At 40.0% G+C, this 21,586-nt stretch overlaps 1 protein-coding gene across 1 annotated transcript; it reads left to right on the top strand.

Moving 5' to 3' along the window:
* The first annotated feature begins 8,426 nt into the window (after positions 1-8,426).
* LOC119263989 (uncharacterized protein DDB_G0287625-like) lies at positions 8,427-14,578 on the top strand. The gene is made up of 7 exons (XM_037540937.1): positions 8,427-8,509; positions 10,726-10,988; positions 11,307-11,370; positions 11,659-11,700; positions 12,811-12,921; positions 13,196-13,236; positions 13,607-14,578. Exons 4-7 carry the CDS (start codon positions 11,685-11,687, stop codon positions 13,925-13,927), a joined length of 489 nt encoding a protein of 162 aa, XP_037396834.1. The 5' UTR covers positions 8,427-8,509; positions 10,726-10,988; positions 11,307-11,370; positions 11,659-11,684; the 3' UTR covers positions 13,928-14,578.
* The last annotated feature ends 7,008 nt before the right edge of the window (positions 14,579-21,586 follow it).

Below are 21,586 nucleotides of genomic sequence, written 5' to 3'. Positions count from 1 at the left end.
TACCGTGATCGGACAACACCTGTACAACAAGTCCAGTCGTGAAATCCTCACTATTAAATATTCCACAGTCAACTGTCAGTGGGATTATAAAGTGGAAGCGATCGGGACCGACAGCAACTCAGTAGCGGCATCCAAGCCTTACATCACCAAGCGCAATGCAAAGCGTGGAATGCAGTGGTGTAAAGAGCCACCACTGGACTCTAGAGCAGTGGAGACGTGTTCTCTGGAGTGACCAATCACGCTTCTCCGTCTGGAAATCTGATGGATGAGTCTGGGTTTGGTGGTTGCCAGGAGACGGTACTCGTCTGACTGCATTGTGCAGAGTCTCAAGTTTGGTGGAGGGGGTATTATGGTGTGGGGCTGTTTTTCAGGAGTTGGGTTCGGCCCCTTAGTTCCAGTGAGATATAGATTATAAATGGGATCTCTCAATTTTATATGCGTGAAGGCAGATGAGCAAATACTTTAATGTATTCTGTTCTTAATTAGACCTGATGTGTTCATTTAAGAATTTAATAATACGTGTTACAATAGGTAGCATGGATAGGTCTACCAGTAGGCCCAATGTTTTATTACACACTTCTATATCCTAAGAATAGAACAGCTAGTTTGTATTGAAGCCTGGGATTTTAACGGGCTAGCATTTTTTTCCCCACCACTGTTAGACATGTCAAATAGAAAGATTTTCCCTCAGTGGTGCTTAGTTCCTTGGTTCTATTTAAAATGTATGAATCATTTTGTCCCATATGTGTTTGAAATAATTCACTATTCATAAAATAAAGCAACCCTCTTTTAGGAATGATTTATGTTTAATTTATGTGATTCTTTTTGCTCCATTTATCGAGGGGAGCCAATGATTCTGTAGCTGACTATGAAAAACTGTTCTATAGATTGTGTGAAAGTGTCCTGTACTCAATCAAAAGTGTTTAGTAGCCGAATAGTATGATACTGGGACAATGAGATTCTTATTAGACTATTATTCAGTTATTATATAGCAAAAATTAACATCTCAATCGTTACCACATCTCCCCTTTTAGAAATGAATGCCATGAGAAGTTTGCACATTCAGTTTCTCAGGCCTCAGAAAGAGAAGTGTTTGGGGGGACTTGATGCCACAGTCTTGAGCTAAACTCTGTGGGTTAGGCAGGTTCCTGTTTTTTTTCCTTCTCCAACACTGTGGCTAGTAGCTGTAGTAGCTGTGGGTGGTGTAACAGAAAAAATTGTAGGCAAGAAGAGACGTACTTCATTAACTGTCTGTTCTTTGATTCATGTCATACTCGACTTTTTCCAGAATTTTCCATCACCTCCATCAGTATCTCAGAGTTCCCTATGGCGATTAAGAAAGAGAGCGCTGCTGCTTGGGGGATTTGCTGCCATAATCTTCAGCTAACCTACGGCTCTGCACTGTTTCCTCAACACTGTGGTTAGTAGCGGTGGGACATGATTGCATGGAAACCATCCAGAAACCTCAGGAATGCATTTGAGAAACATAACCTTCATCTCCTACCAGCCCTGTAACTGAAAGCCTTCATATGGCAGGTCAGGTTTTGAGACACAGGCTGTTCTTATGTCTTTTGGAAAAGTTTGGCCAAATTAGATGTTTAAGTGAAAATAAGTTAAGTTAAAATAAGCAGATGCTCTTATCCAGAGCGACTTACAAGTGCGTTGTCCATTTAGAAAACAGTATCTTTGCTAGTTACCAGTAGGTTAGAGTGAAAACCAGTCCTGAGCTCAGATACTGCTCGAAACAAAGTCACTGTTGATACCCAGAGAAAAGCAGTTGAACACAGAGCAGTGCGATACAATGCAATGTACTTTAATAAGTGCAGAACACCACATTACAATCAATACTTAACTCAGTGCTGCGTAAAGAGACAGTCTTCAGTCTGCGTTTGAAGACAGCAAGAGACTCTGCTGGACCTGGTCTCCAGTACGGAGAACATTCTTGACGCTTGTCTTCCATGTGCCTTGATGGATGGCGGGTCAAGCCAAGCTGTACTTGAAGCTTGAAGGGCTCGTGGTTCAGTTCGAGATTTCTCCATTGCCATCAGGTAGGCAGGGGCTGGTCCATTTCTGGCTTTGTAGGCAGCATTAGGGTTTTAAACCTGATGTGTGCAGCTACAGGAAGCCAGTGAAGGGAGCGCAGCACATACCCACCCAGCTTTTTATCCTCTTGGGTTATATTTAACTTTATAACTACTTAACTGTATAACTATATTTAACACCCTGCATGTATACCACCAAGTGTTTGGCTGTTCTCATTTACTTCACCTCATTAAATGTCTTAGCACTTTTATATTTTAGGTTTGTTTGGCCAATGATATTGATCAGTTACCTAAATGAATCATGTAGGAGAATGCTACATAGGCAGTATAAAGTCTAGAATTGGTTAATAAAGTACTGCTATGCTGATCCACTCCAACTGGCACCACACATTCTACAGGGTGATTCAAAAAGATTCCCAAAATTTCAAAATAATTTCCTTCACTTGTAGATCAATGCAGTAGACTAAAGGATTTAAATGAGCATAGAGTTAATTTTACAAGGTCTCAGTATGAACCTCTTCCAGTTGTACGGACATCATCAATGCCAGTCAAACTCATCCCATACTCGACTGAGCATGTCGGGTGTTGCTGCACTCGCAGCCCTTTCAATGCGATTTCAGAGATTGTCCAGTGTTGTGGAACCAACGACAAATGCTCTGAGCTTTTGGAGCTTCACTGCCCACAAAAATCATGCTGGACAGTTATGACGGATTTACTCTTACGGAAGTAAAGAGCGCAGAACGCTTTCTGCTCAGGGGCCTCATCTCCTTTCCTAATGAAGGGAGCCGTCTTCCACTGACAGTCAAACTCTTGACAGACTCCCTCTTACAATTGGTATGTGATTGGTTCCTAGACACTTCACGGTTGGGAAAATATGACTCTGAAATCGGATGAATCTTTTTGAAACATGAAGTATTAATGATACTTTCATTCCAGCATCACAGCTGGGCTGAGAATGGACCACCACCCAAACAATATCTGGTCAGTGGTGGTCTGTTCATTGATGAATGGGGTACAGGAGGGCTAATGAATTGTTCAGCATCAGTGTGCACTTTGTTTCTGTTAAAGTGGTCGGTTAGATTAGCGCAAGTTAGAGGAACCTTAAACTTAAAATGCTGCTTTCTAGTTTACTTGCAATGTATTACTTCACATTACCAAAGTAAGTATAACACATCTAATGTAAGAACTCATCTAAATGGAATATTGTTTGGTTTGTTAATTGTATCAGAAATAGTAACTACAGAGACATGTAGCTCAATTGCAAATGCGAAATGGCCTACTTGGGGTAATCCAGTTTTCAGGCAGGGGTCCAAACACAAGTAGGCAATATTAGACATATTCATATTCATAAATCCATCCATCCATCCATCCATCCATTTTCCAAGCCGCTTCTCCGTTAGGGTCCCGGGGGGGGCAGGATAGGGTTCTTATGCTGGTATGCAGTGTTTTCTTTTCTGTAGACATAATGCTTCTCATTTAAATATTATCATCATCAATAATAATAATAATAATAATAATAATAATAATAATAATAATAATAATAATAATGCCTTGCTCTTGGAGGGATCTTTGGTTGCTGACCACCTCTGGGGAGGGTAACTGTAGTCTTGCATTTCCTTTTTCAATTTTCAATCTGACTGAGGATTGGTGGCATGGAAACTCTTTAGAGATGGATTTGTAACCCTTTCCACCCTGATGGGCAAACCTGTTTTCTGAGGAACTCAATACAGGAAATATGGCCAGATGGAAAAAAAAGACGGGATTTCAAGTTGAAAAATAACAATTCAGTAGAAATTAAAGAGTCTTTGGAGTAGGCCTTGGCCTTGGTCCAGGACTTTGAACATTAAGAACCTTGCTGAAAGCAGAGGCAGAGTTATTGCAGGAAATACTGCATGTTCCTTTTACTGTTTTTCAACACAAAGCAAAATAAAATGCTTATTAAATAATTAAATAAATTAAAATAATTTAATAAAATAATTAATAAAATCTTATTTGATGTGCATAACCAAATGAGCGAATATCCAAATAGTCAAATATTCAAGCCCAGGCCTATTAAAATGGCCAACTCTGCATTTTAAATTACTTTATGCAAAAAGAAACGCTTCCTAGTTATCTAATCATTAAACCATGAAATTTATGTATTTTAATGTATTTTCCACAAAACTAATTTATTCCTACTTCAGTGATCACGTAAATGATCACTACAGTAACAGCACTTGTACTTAAGTAGGGACTTTCAGGGCTCTTTCCACCTCTGCATATTATGTAACACAAGCAAAACATATAAAAAAAATACATAGATAAAAAACTTGTAAAAAAAAAAATGTACATATGTAGAGTAATGCATTCATCCCCATTCGAAACTGGGGAGGACGTAATGCAGGAGGACATGACGCACATGGAGAGGGGGCAAACTCATAGACCCACCCTCTACAGACAGTTCACTACAAATAAACCAACTACACTGACAGCAACACATCAATAACAAAAGTCTCCTTTAAGAGTGAGGCGCATCCTGAGAGCCGCTTTGCACAGCCACAACACCCTAAGCTGCTCACAGCAGAGCCGCTCATGACAAACACCACATTATATAAATATATATGACTCATTTAGTGTTTCTGAGAAGTACTGACACACAGAAAGCCTGCACGAGCCGCAGAGCCAAGACTGGACCTACTGAAGCTCCACCCACAAGTGTACCAGCATCTGTTTTTAAACGCCAGCCCTGGAGTGATGGTGAGATGATAGCATGATGTTTGCCTCTGAAAGCTTGTTTCGTTTCCTTCGATAATGAGGAGTGAATATTCTGAATTTCCACTGCAGTGAGAGAAGTAGGAGAGGTCCAGAGACGATGCTGACATTAACCCTTAGAAACGCAAAATTTTGTGGAATTTTTTGGGTCAATTACAATCGCAATTATAAAGTATTTACAAGAGACAGTCAGACATATTAAGCATATATTATTTTTAGGAGTCACTGGGCTACTCAGATATGCCATTGTTTGACATGTAAATGCCAACAGAATTTGCTCTCTATGAATTTGGGTGATTTCGCACTAAAAAGTTGCAAAATTTTGTATTTTTTAATTATAGAAATCCTGAGAACAAGTGCAGTTGTAGTCATCTTTTCAGAAATTGTTAGTCAGGAGTGTCTGGGAGCTGAAAGTCCAGTAATGTTGATGTGGATTGATTCTATTGGTTATTATAAGTTAAAATAATCAATTAGCAATGTAAACTGAAAGGCCTTTGTTCATAATATGAAGGCTAAAAGCAGAGATATAGTGATATAACAGTAGTGAGTGGGGTTTTTGTGATTTTGGAGCTGGACCTCTGTCTGATGGATGGATTGTTCCCATGGCCTGGCTTCTCTAGTTGGATCACACCACCAGTGGCACTGTCCAGGCAGTTGGAGCAAAATCCTGGGAAGGATTTTTACTTTCTGGACCTGAATTTTCCACCTCTGATAGATGGTCACATGTGGATGAAAATCACACTGGATGGCGAGATCAGAGTCGAATGAATGAATGTCTTTTCAACGTTTTCACTCTTTGTTGGAATATGAAGGCCAAACAGCAGAGCAATTATAACAGGATTTTAGGGAATTTTTGATCTGACATCATAACGCACTGGCTAGAAGTGACCTACCGTTTCATGCACAGTGCAGCAACACTCTATTGCAATGACATTTTCAAACATTCACTTCATGCATTTCTTAACGAGTAACACCATATAGATCATAAACAGGCAGTCATTTGCTGGAGGTTAGGGAACCAGTCTTGTGACCATACCTGTGACCTTCTGATCCCCCAAGACGACAGTACATGACTGAAGTGTCCTTGAGCAAGACACCTAACCCCCAACTGCTCCCTGGGTACTATGGATAGGGCTGGTTTTGGCCACATCACAGTACAGAAACAGCACTAGTAAAAATTGTAAGTGATTTTTTATTATTCTCTGACAGAGGAAATGTGTCTTTGCTAGTCCTCCTTGACCTTATTGCAGCATTTGACACAGTGGACCATGCTATCTTACTAGATAGACAGGAAAACCTTGTAGGGGTAACAGGAACAGCTCTTTCCTGGTTCAGGTCCTACCTCACTGATCACTATCAGTGTCTTAATGTAAAGGGCGAATCATCTGTCCTTGTAAAAGTAATGCATGGTGTTCCACAAGGCTCTGTTTTAGGGCCTATATTATTCACAATATATATGCTACCATTAGGCACCATTATCAGTAAACATGGCATAAATCTCCACTGCTATGCCGATGACAGTTTATATATATATATATATATATATATATATATATATATATATATATATATATATATATATATATATATATATACACTGCTAAAAAAATAAAGGGAACACTTAAACAACACAATATAACTCCAAGTAAATCAAACTTCTGTGAAATCAAACTGTCCACTTAGGAAGCAACACTGACAATTTCACAGCTGTTGTGCAAATGGAATAGACAACAGGTGGAAATTATTGCCAATTAGCAAGACACACTCAATAAAGGAGTGGTTCTGCAGGTGGGACCACAGACCACTTCTCAGTACCTTTCTGCTTTCTGGCTGATGTTTTTGTCACTTTTGAATGTTGGTGGTGCTTTCACACTCGTGGTAGCAGGAGACGGACTCTACAACCCACACAAGTGGCTCAGGTAGTGCAGCTCATCCAGGATGGCACATCAATGCGAGCTGTGGCAAGAAGGTTTGCTGTGTCTGTCAGTGTCGTGTTCAGAGGCTGGAGGCGCTACCAGGAGACAGGCCAGTACACCAGGAGACGTGGAGGAGGCCGTAGGAGGGCAACAACCCAGCAGCAGGACCGCTACCTCCGCCTTTGTGCAAAGAGGAACAGGAGGAGCACTGCCAGAGCCCTGCAGAATGACCTCCAGCAGGCCACAAATGTGCATGTGTCTGCACAAGCGGTTAGAAACCGACTCCATGAGGATGGTATGAGGGCCCGACGTCCACAGATGGGGGTTGTGCTCACAGCCCAACACCGTGCAGGACGCTTGGCATTTGCCAGAGAACACCAGGATTGGCAAATTCGCCACTGGCGCCCTGTGCTCTTCACAGATGAAAGCAGGTTCACACTGAGCACATGTGACAGACGTGACAGAGTCTGGAGACGCAGTGGAGAGCGATCTGCTGCCTGCAACATCCTTCAGCATGACCGGTTTGGCAGTGGGTCAGTAATGGTGTGGGGTGGCATTTCTTTGGAGGGCCGCACAGCCCTCCATGTGCTCTCCAGAGGTAGCCTGACTGCCATTAGGTACCGAGATGAGATCCTCAGACCCCTTGTGAGACCATATGCTGGTGTGGTTGGCCCTGGGTTCCTCCTAATGCAGGACAATGCTAGACCTTATGTGGCTGGAGTGTGTCAGCGGTTCCTGCAAGATGAAGGCATTGAAGCTATGGACCGGCCCGCCCGTTCCCCAGACCTGAATCCGATTGAGCACATCTGGGACATCATGTCTCGCTCCATCCACCAACGCCACGTCGCACCACAGACTGTCCAGGAGTTGGCGGATGCTTTGTCCAGGTCTGGGAGGAGATCCCTCAGGAGACCATCCGCCACCTCATCAGGAGCTGCCCAGGCGTTGTAGGGAGGTCATACAGGCACGTGGAGGCCACACACAACACTGAGCCTCATTTTGACTAATTTTAAGGACATTACATCAAAGTTGGATCAGCCTGTCGTGTGTTTTTCCACTTTAATTTTGTGTGCGACTCCAAATCCAGGCCTCCATTGTTTAATAAATTTGATTTCCATTGATGATTGTTTGATTTTGTTGTCAGCACATTCAACTTTACAGAACAAAGTATTCAATGAGAATATTTCATTCATTCAGATCTAGGAGGTGTTATTTGAGTGTTCCCTTTATTTTTTTGAGCAGTGTATTATTTATATATATATATATATATATATATATATATATATATATATATATATATATATATATATATATCAAGCAAATGTTAACATGACCATGAATACTTATTCACAGACATCTGTACCGACAGTTCATGACACCATTTAACACCTGCCGTAAAACTTTCTATTACATTAAATGAACAGCAGTGTTAAAATAGTGATTTATTTATGTGCATTTAAGCTTTTAAAAAATTCCCAGCATACTGGCAGCAAAAATTACTGTGCTTTTTTTCCCCCTCTAATTATTCAAATATTCAGACACTATTTCTCAACATTGATCAGTATGGACGTGTCCGGTGCAGCATTGTGATGAGCTAAATCTGTTTTTGGAGCTCTTAGCAGAAAGTTTTTTTCGCAGGATGTAGTCAGTGAGCAGGAGACCAAAAAAAAACGTCAGTCACTTCTCACTCAGAGAGAGAGAGAGAGAGAGCCAGAGAGAGAGAGATGAGAAGCTGTGTTCTCTCAGTAAAGATGTGGCTCTGTGTGTTTCTGCTCTACTCTGTGCTGCAGGAATCTTCAGGTGAGTCCACACGACTGTGTGAGTTCTTCATGTGTATCTCTGCTTCACTGTAGAAAAGTTGAGGTTCTAGATATGCTGTCATCATGTCTTTATTGGTTCTCTCTCCTCTCTGTCTGACCTCCTTTTCTAAGGATTGACTGTTCTTGTCTGAAACTGATCAAAGCTGGTTCTTTAAATGTTCCGTTCAGTGCTGCTTTATATTTATACAGGCTCCAGTTCTGGCCTCTCTTATAGACTCAAAACACGCTCAAGTCACCGAGACGCTTCATCAGAAGCTCAACACTGGAAACAATGTTGATCCAGTTCTGTAGATCGAGACTAAACACAGTCCTGGGTAACAGCACCACATTAATGACTATTCACACAGAGAAAATCTGAAACAGCTCAGGACTAACGTGTGTTTAACTATGTACAACTTAGGATTAAGACCTTTGGCTTGCTGTACAACATTAGTTTCCGGATCAAATCAACTACACCCCTAAAAGTGGGATGAAACTACAACTGCATGTGTCAGTTGAAAATCAAAGTAGATTAATCTAAAGCTTTATTGCTTTCCACCACACAGCACTCCTAAAAAAGGCTGTATATGTTGTATACACCTCCCTGAAACGCAGTGACATGTGGCAGATGTGCCAAAATGAAGAGCAGAAGAGCCATCAAGTTTTTGAAGTACTATTGTGGAAAGTAACTGTGCTGTGAAAATGTATTCACCCCTCACCCAATTTCTATTTTAGCTAATCCGTCACATTTAAAGTGTTTCAGTTCATCCAACTAATAAGACAAAGGCAATACTAGGAAACACAGCCATTATATGATCATCCCCTTTATTAAAAGATACAGATTCAAAACCTATATCACCTGTGGGAAAGTAATTCCTGGGGGTACAGATGACTGACAATTTGACTTGGTCCACCCACACTGAAGCTCAGCAGCGCATGCACTTCCTGAGATGGATGAAAAGAGCACACCTCCCCCCTCCAATTCTCACCACCTTCTACAGAGGCACTGTAGAAGCATACTGACCAGCCTGCAGTGCCTCTGACTGGAAGTCCCTGCAGAGGGTGGTTAGGATGGGAGACAAAATTGGGACTTCTTCCTCCAATGCAGGACATTGCGACAAGTCGCTGTCTGACCAGAGCTCAGAACATAAACAGAGACCCCTCGCACCCCCACCATAGACTGTTCTCACTGCTGGCCTCTGGAAGGAGGTTCCAAAGCCTTCGAAGCAGAACAGCCAAGTTCCAAAACAGCTTCTTCCCACGTGCCATAAGACGGCTGGACTCTAAATAACATGCAGCTCCAATTCTTTTTTTGATTACCTCATACATGGGACCACAAGTGCAATATACTCTTGTACAATTAAGATTGTTTACATTTAAGATTATGTAAACATGTATATCAGCAGATGAATAATGTACTATACCTTGCACTACATTGTATTCCTTTGTATTACCGATCTACTCTGAGGCAAGGCAATTTTGTTCTAATGCGCACTGCATGGTGTTAATATGAATGACCGTCTGTCCAAGTCCAAACTAATCTCACCACCAGCCCCCAACAGAAACTTCAAAATGTCGTACTACCAAATCTAGAACCAACGCTTCTTTCACAAAAGTAGAGTAAGCTTGCTGATGGTGATTGAGCTTCCTAGAAAAGCAAGTGACCAGTTTATCAATTCCTGCAAAGACAGGATGTAAAAGCACAGCTTCTACCCAAACATCACAAGTGTCCACTGCCAATGTAAATTTAACAGAGAAAATTGGGAGAAATCAGAATTTGTTCATGAGACAAAACGGCCTTCACCTTGTCCACTGCACCCAGATACTCCGCCAACCACAGAAACCTAACCCCCTTTTACAGGGGATTGGTCAATGTAGTGCTCACTGGTGCAAAGTTTGATACAAACCTGTAATAAAATCCACACATCCCCAGTATTTGCATTAGCTCATGTTTAGTTTATGAAACCAGAAGACCCAAAATGGCTTGCAGCTTAGCTGTCCTAGGTCTCATTGCCCTCTACCTAGGTAGGTAACTTGAGCTCTACTAATCTCACACTTCAGTAGATTCACCACCAAGCCTGCATTTTCTAGTTGCTCAAACAACTGCTGTATATGCCCCATGTGCTCAGGCCGTGATGGACTATAAACAAGGTTAGCATGATCAAGACACTTTTTTTCTTTTTGGTTTTCCAGTCCTTTTTTTTCCTTTTCTTTTAGTTTAAATACCCACCTGGTCTAAGTACCATAACAGTCACCCCTCTACAAAGGCATGACGAAGGACTGCTGTTTGCCATGGCCTTAAATAGAGGAGTCCACAGGTGTGCCAGTTTGGCCTAATCAGCCCGAGAGCTTCTGAGAATTGCCGTTGCCTGAACTTGTGACACCTCACCACTGACGCCCTCTGCTGGCAACCGACAGCACAGGCTGGGCCCTTAAAATAGGAACCAGACGTCCACCTCTAAAAGATCACTCACAGAAAGGTATTACATGAAATAGTTATGGATTCACTGCTTTATGTCTGAGATGTTGCTTTGTGACAGTTCTGAGAAGATTTTGGCCTAAAATTTGAACTTTTTAAATCCCCTCACGGCAGGGTGTTGTAGAGCAAAATGACCCTCAAAGATATGACCACCACTGTAAAGAATAGAGTCTCTACAATCAGCCATTTCACACCAAGCCACTCTGAATGACTTAGTTTACACCTTAACCAGATTTTGAACAATCAGTGGAATTCCCATGTAATGCTTCACTGGCGTGAGGGTTCATAAACCAAAAATGATGCAGTTGTGACTCTTTAGGCCCTGCACAGCGCTAAGCAGTGAAAACATCGTTTTCAGTTCAACATCAACCGCAGCATTACAGGTAGTTCATTCTCTCATTTTCAACTGTAAAATCTATTAGAACAGAAGAACACATCTGTATATGTGAAAGCCCAGTGTTACAGTGGGTTTGTGTATTTGTAACGTGTAACATCTGCTTTTTCTGATGATAATAAGAGCTTTTTAACTGGCTACAGCATAACCTGAATTGATAATTGTCAAAAAATGTTTTTAATCCACTAAGATAAAAAGTTATTTGATTTATGTATTATAGGAATATGGAATATACTTTTACACTCTCCTCTTTTTCTGTTTTTGTTTTTTTTTAAAGCAAATTCCTCAATAGAGAAGAGCAATATGACACATCAGTATGGTAAGATGTTACAGAATAACAATATAGACTTTTCTATGTATTTAAATTGTGTTGTGTGTCTTAGTTCATGTTGGTGTGGGATTTTTACTTTTGGTAACTCTTCACGCCAAGATTTTGTACTAATCTAGTAACAATGCACCAGATACAGAAACGATGGACTAATACAGTTACAAAATAACTACAAGGTTAACTCTTACAATAACTAAGATTATATGGTTAACTGATTTAATAGATATTATTATACTTGAATTGAGCCAAACAGGACAAGACATATATATATATATATATATGAAACATCGGCAAGGAGGTCTAACAAGGCCTGCAAGACTGGACCCTCTAGTGCTCTGTGCTGTCTTCGCTGCCATAGGTGGTTCCCCGGACCATCGAAATCATTTTATCTCATGCAGATGTGTTGAAGTCATAGCGGTGGCTTCAACTGCCATGTTTGCTAAGACACATTAGGAGTTGATAGCTGCATTGGGTGAGGACAACTTGGAAGACGTCATTTCAATGCCTCTTGCCCAAACTCTTCCATAGTTCATCGCAGCTTCTCTGCCTCCCTTTGCTGCACTTTGCCAAGCTCAGTGTCCTCCATCTGAGGTTCAGTCAAAGCCTCACATCACGGCTGGGCCTGACCATATGTCTATGGTTTTTGGGCTACTTCTGACACCAATGTGACATGGATGGTTCTCTGGGTTCCGGGTTCAGTGTCTGCACTAGCCATGGACTTCACACCAAGTGTAATTCATCTAGTAAGAAATGCAAGTATCACTCAAACTGTTTCAGTTTGTGGCTGCTTAACCTCGTGAAGTCTTCTCCAAAGCCCTTTTGCCTGAGGCCATTTGACAATGCCTATTTCACCTGATGAAGAACTGACATTATAATCTTACATGAGATGAAGTCATATTCTCTAAAGCTTGACACTGTGGTCTGTGGATGTCCAAAAACAGGTGCCTTAACATAGATGGCTTTTTGTACAGGCATTTTATCCATTTGCTGTGCCATGCACAGTGCAGCTGTGTTTTATTGTAGCTAGGTGCAATATATGTACATCACAGCATGGTTTAAAGTTCAGGTATGTACTCATGTACCCATTTCCCACGTCTACAGATTCCTCCCTTGTGATTATCACCACTTTGTGTATCTGTTTGGTTTTGCTGCTGATTGCACTGATTAGAGAATCAGCACTGAACTGCAAGCTGAGACAGAAAATCAAACAAGGTACCACACACACACACACACACACACACACACACACACACACACACACACACACACACATAAACATGGTCCATAATTATGTTCAAGTCCAGGCTTAGGCTTAATTTCAGTCCTGAAAACCAGCCTGTGCTCAGTAAAGTAGCTTTGGTAGGAATGTAATACTATTAAAAGTATGAATTAGATTCCGGTTGTGAAAGATTTCCTCTATTAAAGATTAAACATACCAGTCTTGTGGAAAACAGCTCTTTAATTAACATCTTCTATTGTTCTGCAGTGTCTGCCTCTACAAACCCCGAGAAAAGAATACAGAACACAGTGAGTGAAAAGAGTCTTAAACCTACTTCTCAATATATCCAAATGTGAACTGTTTTTTAATGTAAAGTCATGTTGATTTGTTGATTTATTCCAACTGTACACAATACCATATGATTTACAGCTGTGGCATTTGGAAGGTGCTCTTATCCAAAGTGATTTCCATTTAGTGGATGGTGATGTTGTCCTTTATATCATACATATATTATATAATATACAAAGAAGGTTTATAATACATTTTCAAATTTTCCATCATATTTAAGTAATAAAATATTGAGGACTGTGAAGCAGTATTATGTCCCTGGAAAGTTTAGATACAACCTTAATCTTTATTAAGTTATTTTCTACAGTGTGTGTGTTACTCTGGTTACAGGCTGATGATGATGATGATGATGATTATGAAGATGATATTCCTGGAAACCAGAACAACATCAGACTGGGTCCAATCTACCAGAGCCTGGACCCCAACACCAACCAATCTGATTCAGTCTACCAGGGCCTAAACCCCAACACCAACCAATCAGATTCAGTCTACCAGAGCCTAAACCCCAACACCAACCAATCAGATTCAGTCTACCAGAGCATAAACCCCAACACCAACCAATCAGATTCAGTCTACCAGAGCCTAAACCCCAACACCAACCAATCAGATTCAGTCTACCAAAGCCTAAACCCCAAAATCAAACCAGTCTGACAGAATCTAAACCTAAATAAAAATCAACTACAGTTAATCAACAATTAAATCTGAGACTTTAACATCGAATAATCAAAACCACTGTCAAAGTGTAGACCCGACCAGTGGTGTCCAATCTTATCCATATAAGGTCAGTGTGACTGTAGGTTTCCATTCCAAAAAGCAAGAGCACATCTGATTTCTCTTGTTGAATCAGTTGGTCTCCGTCCTCAAACATTTGATCATATGTGCTCCTGAATTATTGAATAAGATTGGACAGCCCTCATTAAACACAAACCAGATTCGTGTGAACAGACCTGAAACCCCAGCATATAGCTAAACCCAAATTCAGCTGTCTACACCCTTCATTCCCAAACAAAGTTATATTTTGTGTTGATCATGATGAAAACATTACACATCTTCCAACACGGGCTTTCTATTCAAATGTATGTGAGGAAATCAGAAAAAACAGTTTAACATGACGGCAGCTCTGTAAGATTTATTTATGTATTAACTGAGTAAGTTATATGTTATTGCTTTCAAGAATGTCTGGTGAACTTATTTACATGTTTTTTTGCTATTAATATATTTCTAGCTAGAACGTAAATTACATTTGTGTTCATACAAGATGTTATGATGTGCTACCATTTACTCTCTGAATGTTTTTAAATTACTCAAAATAAAACCAGGTGTTTGATAAATATATGTGTTTGGCAATGAATGTCAGCCAGATGGAGTGTTCTAGATAATAGTTTTCAGTATTAAATTCTGTCTTTGTGGTGAATAATAAGCATTTTTATATTTCAATGTATGTTTAATGGTTGAGGTTGTGTGAGCTGTTCTTATTGGATCTCATCACATTGTCCTTTAAATGTTGTTTTAAGTTTAAGAAAGGAAACTGAAACTGCGCCTTTGTTTCCTTTGTGGTTTCAGTGAAACTCTATGACAAATACTTAACATATGAATGATGAACTACTTCACCTGAGCAACTAGCAACACTCAAAGTGTAAGCCACAACTCTCTGTTTACTGGGCTATAAATATGAGGTGACCCACAGGTTACTTTCAATCAGTCATCCCCCACAAAGACCAGAGAATACCGCAATGATCAGGAATGCTACAGGAAAACAGCTAACCTGTTGAAAATGACAATTTCCACTATCAGGACAATAATTTAAAAGTTTAAAACAACTGGAGATGTTAAGAATGTGCAGAGTAGAAGATGTATGTCTAGACTGACCCCACATACTAAGGAGGATGGTTAGAGTGACCAAACTGTCCCAAAGTTTGGTCTTGGGGTCAGAAAGTCTCCCAAACTACAGTCAGATTGCACCTACATAGCCACAAGTTGTTTGTGGGGTTGCCAGAAGAAAGAAAGATCTAGTCCTCACCTACTTCCTGTCCCAAAAGACCTATGGGTAATGAAGTTTCCGTACCTTTACAAAGGTATTCCTGTGCAAAGTGCACCTAGTGTCTTCACCATTTCAATGAAAAAAAGCTCCACAGCCAAAATCAAAGGCCTTAAACATCCAAAACAGTTTGCTTAATATATCAGTGTTCTATGCCCTTTTCTTCTTAGATATTTATTTTTCTTGTATTTCAATTCTATAAGCGGGCTAAGTTTTTCACTCGTTTTCCACCAGCGTAAATGTGATGTGACCATAAACGTGATTGATTTGATTTAATAAAATGCAAGTGGAAAATTCACAGAGCCAGGACTAATCTCCTCTGGACAGGCATGCGGTTTCTTTCAGACAAATGATAAAGGAGGTATGGGAGAAGCCAGGGAGTCACTGAAGAAGAGCTGCAGGACGACCTGAAAGCAGCAGAACAGTCATACAGAGAACAACGAGCAATTCATTACATCGCAGTCGATTCCGTTCCTACACCCCATGCAGAACTTGTCTGCTAGAACAGAAGATCAAAGATCTGAATCTAAAATTTGCATATGAGCATTTCGACAAACAAGACTGTTTTGGAACATTGTGCGCTGATCAGATGAAGCAAAAGCAGAAGTCTTCAGCAATAATTCAGTTCATCATGTTTGGATAGATAAAAGTTAAGTCTATGATTCCACAGTGAAGTATGAAGGTGGGAGCATCAGGATATGGAGGTGCTTCTCTGTAAATAGTACTAGAACATTAAACATCATTGACGAAAACATGAAATGAATGATATAAGAGGAGGTACTAGAGCAGAATGGAATCTCTTAAGGCATGAAACTGGATCTGGGAAGAAAATGGATGGATTAAAAAAAGACAATGACCCCAGACATACAGCCAAAATAACTTCTGGCTTGATTTCCATTAAAAAGTTCTGAAGGATTTTGAAATGAGTGCGTCAGCGGTACCCTCGGAGAATTCAGTTTTCAGAGAATGTACCAAACCTGACCCACGGCTCTGGCAAACATAATTATGGTAACCCTTTCTATGAACATCGTGTCCATAAACACAGTCATAACATCTTATAATGTATTCATTAGGCACCCCAGAGTTATGACCATAATGCGCTATCCTTAAACAGCAATCTCACTTTAAAAAAGACATCACATCACAGCAATCCAAGTACCCATCAGGCCCCTATAGGAACCTATGAATGTGCTCCTGGGTTCTTACAGACAAGGTATAGACAGTATCACTGTAATTACTTCTCACCATAGACGTCAAAACTGTAACTGCCCAAACAGTTTCGCAACAGAGTGATGTTATTAATGTGTGGTGTCTGAATACTTTTGTCAATATCAGATTCGTTTGGCAGACATCTCTTTGCTTATGATAATAAATGCATACTTTTCCTTCATATTTCTAAGAAATCTTTTGTGTAAATATGTAGCGAAATATACACTGAGGGTATATGAAATAAGGAAAACAAAAGTTATATAAACTAATAAAACTTTGTGAAGACAGTCTAGGTCAACGTCTTCATGTTGTGAAGTGGCTCATTGTAGACAAACTCATGATGATGGTAAAATAGTGATAAATCTGAAAGAAAAAGAAAATTATTTGGGGACTATTTTGCCTTAAAATGCCCAGCACATAATACCTCTCCACTCTAAAAAGAATATAAAATTCCATGAATTATTTGGTAACTAGAATGAAACTAATGAGAGGCTGACTCCTCCCACACTCACACACCCGCTTACAATCTACTCTTCAGTAACCCTTGATAATCTGGACTCTCACACTGCCTCCTTGTGAGGTATTGCCACTCGCTGTGTCACTATTGCTTGTAAGTCTATTATTAGTCTTTGTTTTTATCAGTCTTTTTTTTATAGTGTTCCTCTTTCCAAAAGTGCGATTTTTGACAATTTTTGGTGGCTGAAAAAACACAACTTCGCTCCAATGTGTACTTGTACATATATGGAATGACCAAAGCCTCTTGAAGCAGCAAATGAGAACATTATTCAAACAGTTATAGCCATGCTTGCATACTGTCTGAAATTATTTGAGAGGTAAATGGAATAAATCTGTCTGATGGATGGACATGTTCCTTGAGAATGTATATCAAAGTTCAAGGAAAGAACTTCATAAAGGCATGTACACTGAACCTTCTATAGGGTACTTGCAGGCGAGCTCAAGCAATGATATGTTGAAGGAAATTAGTTGTGGCAGCACATTGAAAGCCCCAGCAAGGAATCTTGCCCAAAGCTTAACCTTTTAAGACTCAAGTAGGCCAATGACTACTGCAGGTGTAGTATGTTTATTTTAACTCATTGTCAGGAAGGGTGCTATAAAGTCTGGTGATTGTTTTAATTTTTCCAATTTGTTAAATTGATTGCCACAAAAAACAAATTGCCATTTGAACTTGAACAAACTTTTGCATATGACTTTTCTAACAGCATCTCCAAACCTGACCTGCTGTATTAAGACTCTCAGTCACGGCCAGTGGTGGACGAAGTAAACATTATGTACTTGAGTTAAAGTAGAAATACTCAAGGTAAAATATCACCCCAGTAAAAGTAGAAGTTCCTCCCTTTAGACCTCCACTTGAGTAAAAGTACTAAAGTATTTCCCTTCAAATGTACTTAAGTATAAAGTAAAAGTACTAAAAGAGTAATTCTGGCTCTGATGTCCTGTTATCATTTTTATAACCAGACTGGCTTCATGAACTCATTTCAGGTGAAAGTCCTCCAGCGTCTCTCTTGGTAAACCAGTCTTTTAATAGAACGTCATTAATTAGTGACGCTGACGTCTATTAAAATGATCAGAAGCACAAAACACTGAAGGTAAACAGTTTCCATCAGGGAGAACCGAGTGGCTCTGAAATCACTTTTTACACACAAGCAAAGTTTCAGTTTCAGATTTATTTACAACTTAGTTCCAAGTTTAAGTTGAATAAAAACTGGCTTTAAACTCAGGATCACAGATGAGCTCCTTTACTATGTTGATCTGTAGGCCTCTGTTCATAAACATAAACCAGCCCAAACTCATTTACTATAAAATGAAATGGTGTTTGTAGAAATTCAGAAAAAAGCCGCGTCAATCACGACTGCATATGTGGACATATTTCTATATTGTGCTCTATTTACACAAAGTTAGGTTAGTTCATCATTTATGTTGAACAGACTCTTCCAAAATTACATTTTACTTCCTTACTGTCCACCACTGGTTATGGGGCTGAAGGGAAATGGAAGATGTTTGTCATACATCTGAGCTGCTGGTACTAAGTAGTTGAGATAAGGGAAAAATTAGGAGAAAATAGACGTCATAAACATTAAAGATCAGACATCTACTAAAGAAGAACATCTCTGTTCCCTCCTTCCACTTGTTTTCTTACGTGATACAGAACAACTGCAGTGACTAACCAGTGTTAAAAAAGAAAAGGGGCACAAGAAAAGAAGAACTTGTGTAGAGCCGCAGAGGTTGGCCAAAGATGATGGCATCAGGTCCCCCAAACAGCACTTCTGTCTTTCCTAATCTGAGAAACAGCAGCACTTTTCTGCTAAGTTTTACAAAGAGAGACAAAGAGAGAGAGTTTTTCCTTTTCACTGTATAATCATACTACTTAGCAGTTCTTTGAAAACGCATGTATTATATTTTAAAATTAAACAAATGCTTCTGTGCACTCAAACTAAAAAAGTTCATTTAATGGTAAGTTTTCTGCATTGTAGGTATTGTGACTTCTAAAAATCAGATGCTTATCATATTAATGAATGGTCAATCTCTATGAAATTTGGCAAACGTTAAGACCTCACTTGAAATAAATATTTTCTTTCTAAAAACTGGCTGCTCGTCATTGTTCTATCAGCTAAAGTGCCTCATGAGCCTATGCATTGTATGAAGTGCTTGGACCCCTATGATTGCCACTTTCAGCTACATCAGTAATTTAGTCACCAGCACCTAAGCACCATGGCTACCATAAGAGTTTGTATATATCAACTTTTGGACATCAGGAAACTGAAACTATGATTTAACCATTGGCCATCAGTCCAGTCCCCAAGGTTCCTGCTAGGTTTTATGGTATTTGCTCAAGGTGGAATGGTAGGTTGATGTGTCAATTGATATTTCTAGATTGTATCATTTGTAAAGAGCTTACTAAGGGGACACGTTTATGGGGAGGATAAAGCTTATATTATTAGCTTACAACACAATAGTAAACAAAGCTGCTGATTCAATGCCACTGACCAGTCTAAAAGAGCTGGTCATCTCAAGACCATGACTGCTGAAGCAAACTAGAAGTGGCAAGAGTGTGGTGTGAGAGAACCAGGGAGTCACCAAGAGGAACTGAAATCAAACCACGATAGTGAACTCTTCTTAACAAGTACCATATCAGCATCTTTACCCGATAAAGCCAACACAACAGCTTCTGTTTCAGTTACTGCATGTGCATAAACTTCAAACACAAACCTTATTCCAAAGATGAACATTTGCATATATTTACATACATATTAATTTTATAGTACTTACTAAAAAATGAATGTAACTCAACATGAATGTGGTGATTTCATTCAAACCCCTCAACTACAAAAAGACAAAGGGAGGGGAAAAAAATCATCTTAATCCGATCATAAAATAATGTTTCAGACATCAGCGTATTCATGATGATTTAATGTAATAACTTTCTGTGAGGGAGCTTTTAGACTTTTAGACACAATGGGTACATTTTATTTTTAACATTTTCAAGCTCTGTTTAGTCATTTACCTCCCGATGAGTCCTGTAGTAACTAAGCAGTTTAGAGCAGGTGGTAAATTTGTGAACACACCTGCTGCACCTTCACCCTCTCCACTATTTAAGCCTTTATGCCAGTGGTCTGATGCCCTATAGGTCACTAAAACTGACACCTAAAGCCACAATTTTCCACCGGAGAGCTTTAGTGTTGCAGAGACTTGGCCAGCAGGAAAAATAGGAAGGCTGCAGCTATAAAGAGGGAGCAACAGGTGGTTGGTCAGTGTAGTGGGTAACACCTCTGCCTTCTATGCTGTAGACTGGGGTTCAATCCCCACCTGGACAAACACCCTACACTACACCAATAAGAGTCCTTGGGCAAGACTCCTAACACCACCTTTGCAAGTGGTGCTCACAATTGTAAGTGGCGCTGGATAAGAGTGTCTGCCAAATGCCGTAAATGTGTCAACAGAGGACGGGTGGTGGGAGCAGCAGTTTGCCTCCTTTTACTCCTGGAGAGGAGAGTTTTGCATAATCTGATTTCTTCAGGATGTCCTTGTTCCTGGAACTACCTCAATGAACTGGACCCAGGACAGACGGTGATTTTTAAATACTCTGTTTTTAAATACTGGCAACTGTTTTGTATTCAGTATTAATTATTGATTTTAATTACATGAATAGTTCATGTAGTGAAGGTGGACATGGAGATGGTTGGTGTGAAAGTAGAGGAGGCAGTGGATAGGGCAAGAGTTACAGCAGTGGTTTTAAGGTCCAATGGTGGACCTTACACGAGTTTTTCCTAGTGGAAAAGGAGATATTTGTACCTTTTTCATAACCAAATGTCTGAAATCAGAATTTTTAAAAGAAAAGGCCTGGAAACGAGGTGGGGTGTGTGGAGTCAGTACAGCTTAAACATCATTTCAGTGGATTATGGATCAGTTATGTTCCCTGACTAAAGGGACCAAGATGTACCCCTAAGGGAACTACCACAGTGACGAGAGGGGCACTGCCCAGCTGACGGTTTTGTACTTTTTTTTCGTTTTTTTTTGTGTGTGTGTGTGTGTGTGTGTGTGTGTACACAAATGACACTGCCTTCATTTCCTCTTTGTAACATCTCTATATTTAACAGTCTTCGTCCTATAGCAGAGCAACACGTATATAAAATACAGACCACTCCGAGTCCGAGTCAGTGGAGCTGCTTTAAGACTATACAGCATTAGTGTTTGTGTCGTATGAAAATGGAAGCATACATTCAGAACGAACCTCTTCAGTACCAGAACATTGAAAGAGAGGGTAAAGCCCCTCGCTCATCTGCAGCCCAACACGCAAGTAAGATCAAAACGAGAGAACCCACACGTTCTGCCGTCTTTATTTTCCTCTCCGTTGTGTAAAATATGTTTGATAATGTTTTAGGAGTCCTCAGGCTGGCTGCAGCGAGTGTTGGTGTGATGTGTATTCTTCAGGCTACTCTGAATATCGTCCTCAGGCTGAGCTGTATGTCCATTTTATACTTTTCTGAAAAACTATGAGCTGGTAAGTTGTCGGCATGTTTTATTAGTGCCCTCATAAACATCTA

This window comes from Pygocentrus nattereri, chromosome 9 (genome assembly GCF_015220715.1).
Source record: "Pygocentrus nattereri isolate fPygNat1 chromosome 9, fPygNat1.pri, whole genome shotgun sequence".
NCBI classification, from domain to species: Eukaryota; Metazoa; Chordata; class Actinopteri; order Characiformes; family Serrasalmidae; genus Pygocentrus; species Pygocentrus nattereri.
This window is presented reverse-complemented; position numbering and strand designations above follow the sequence as displayed.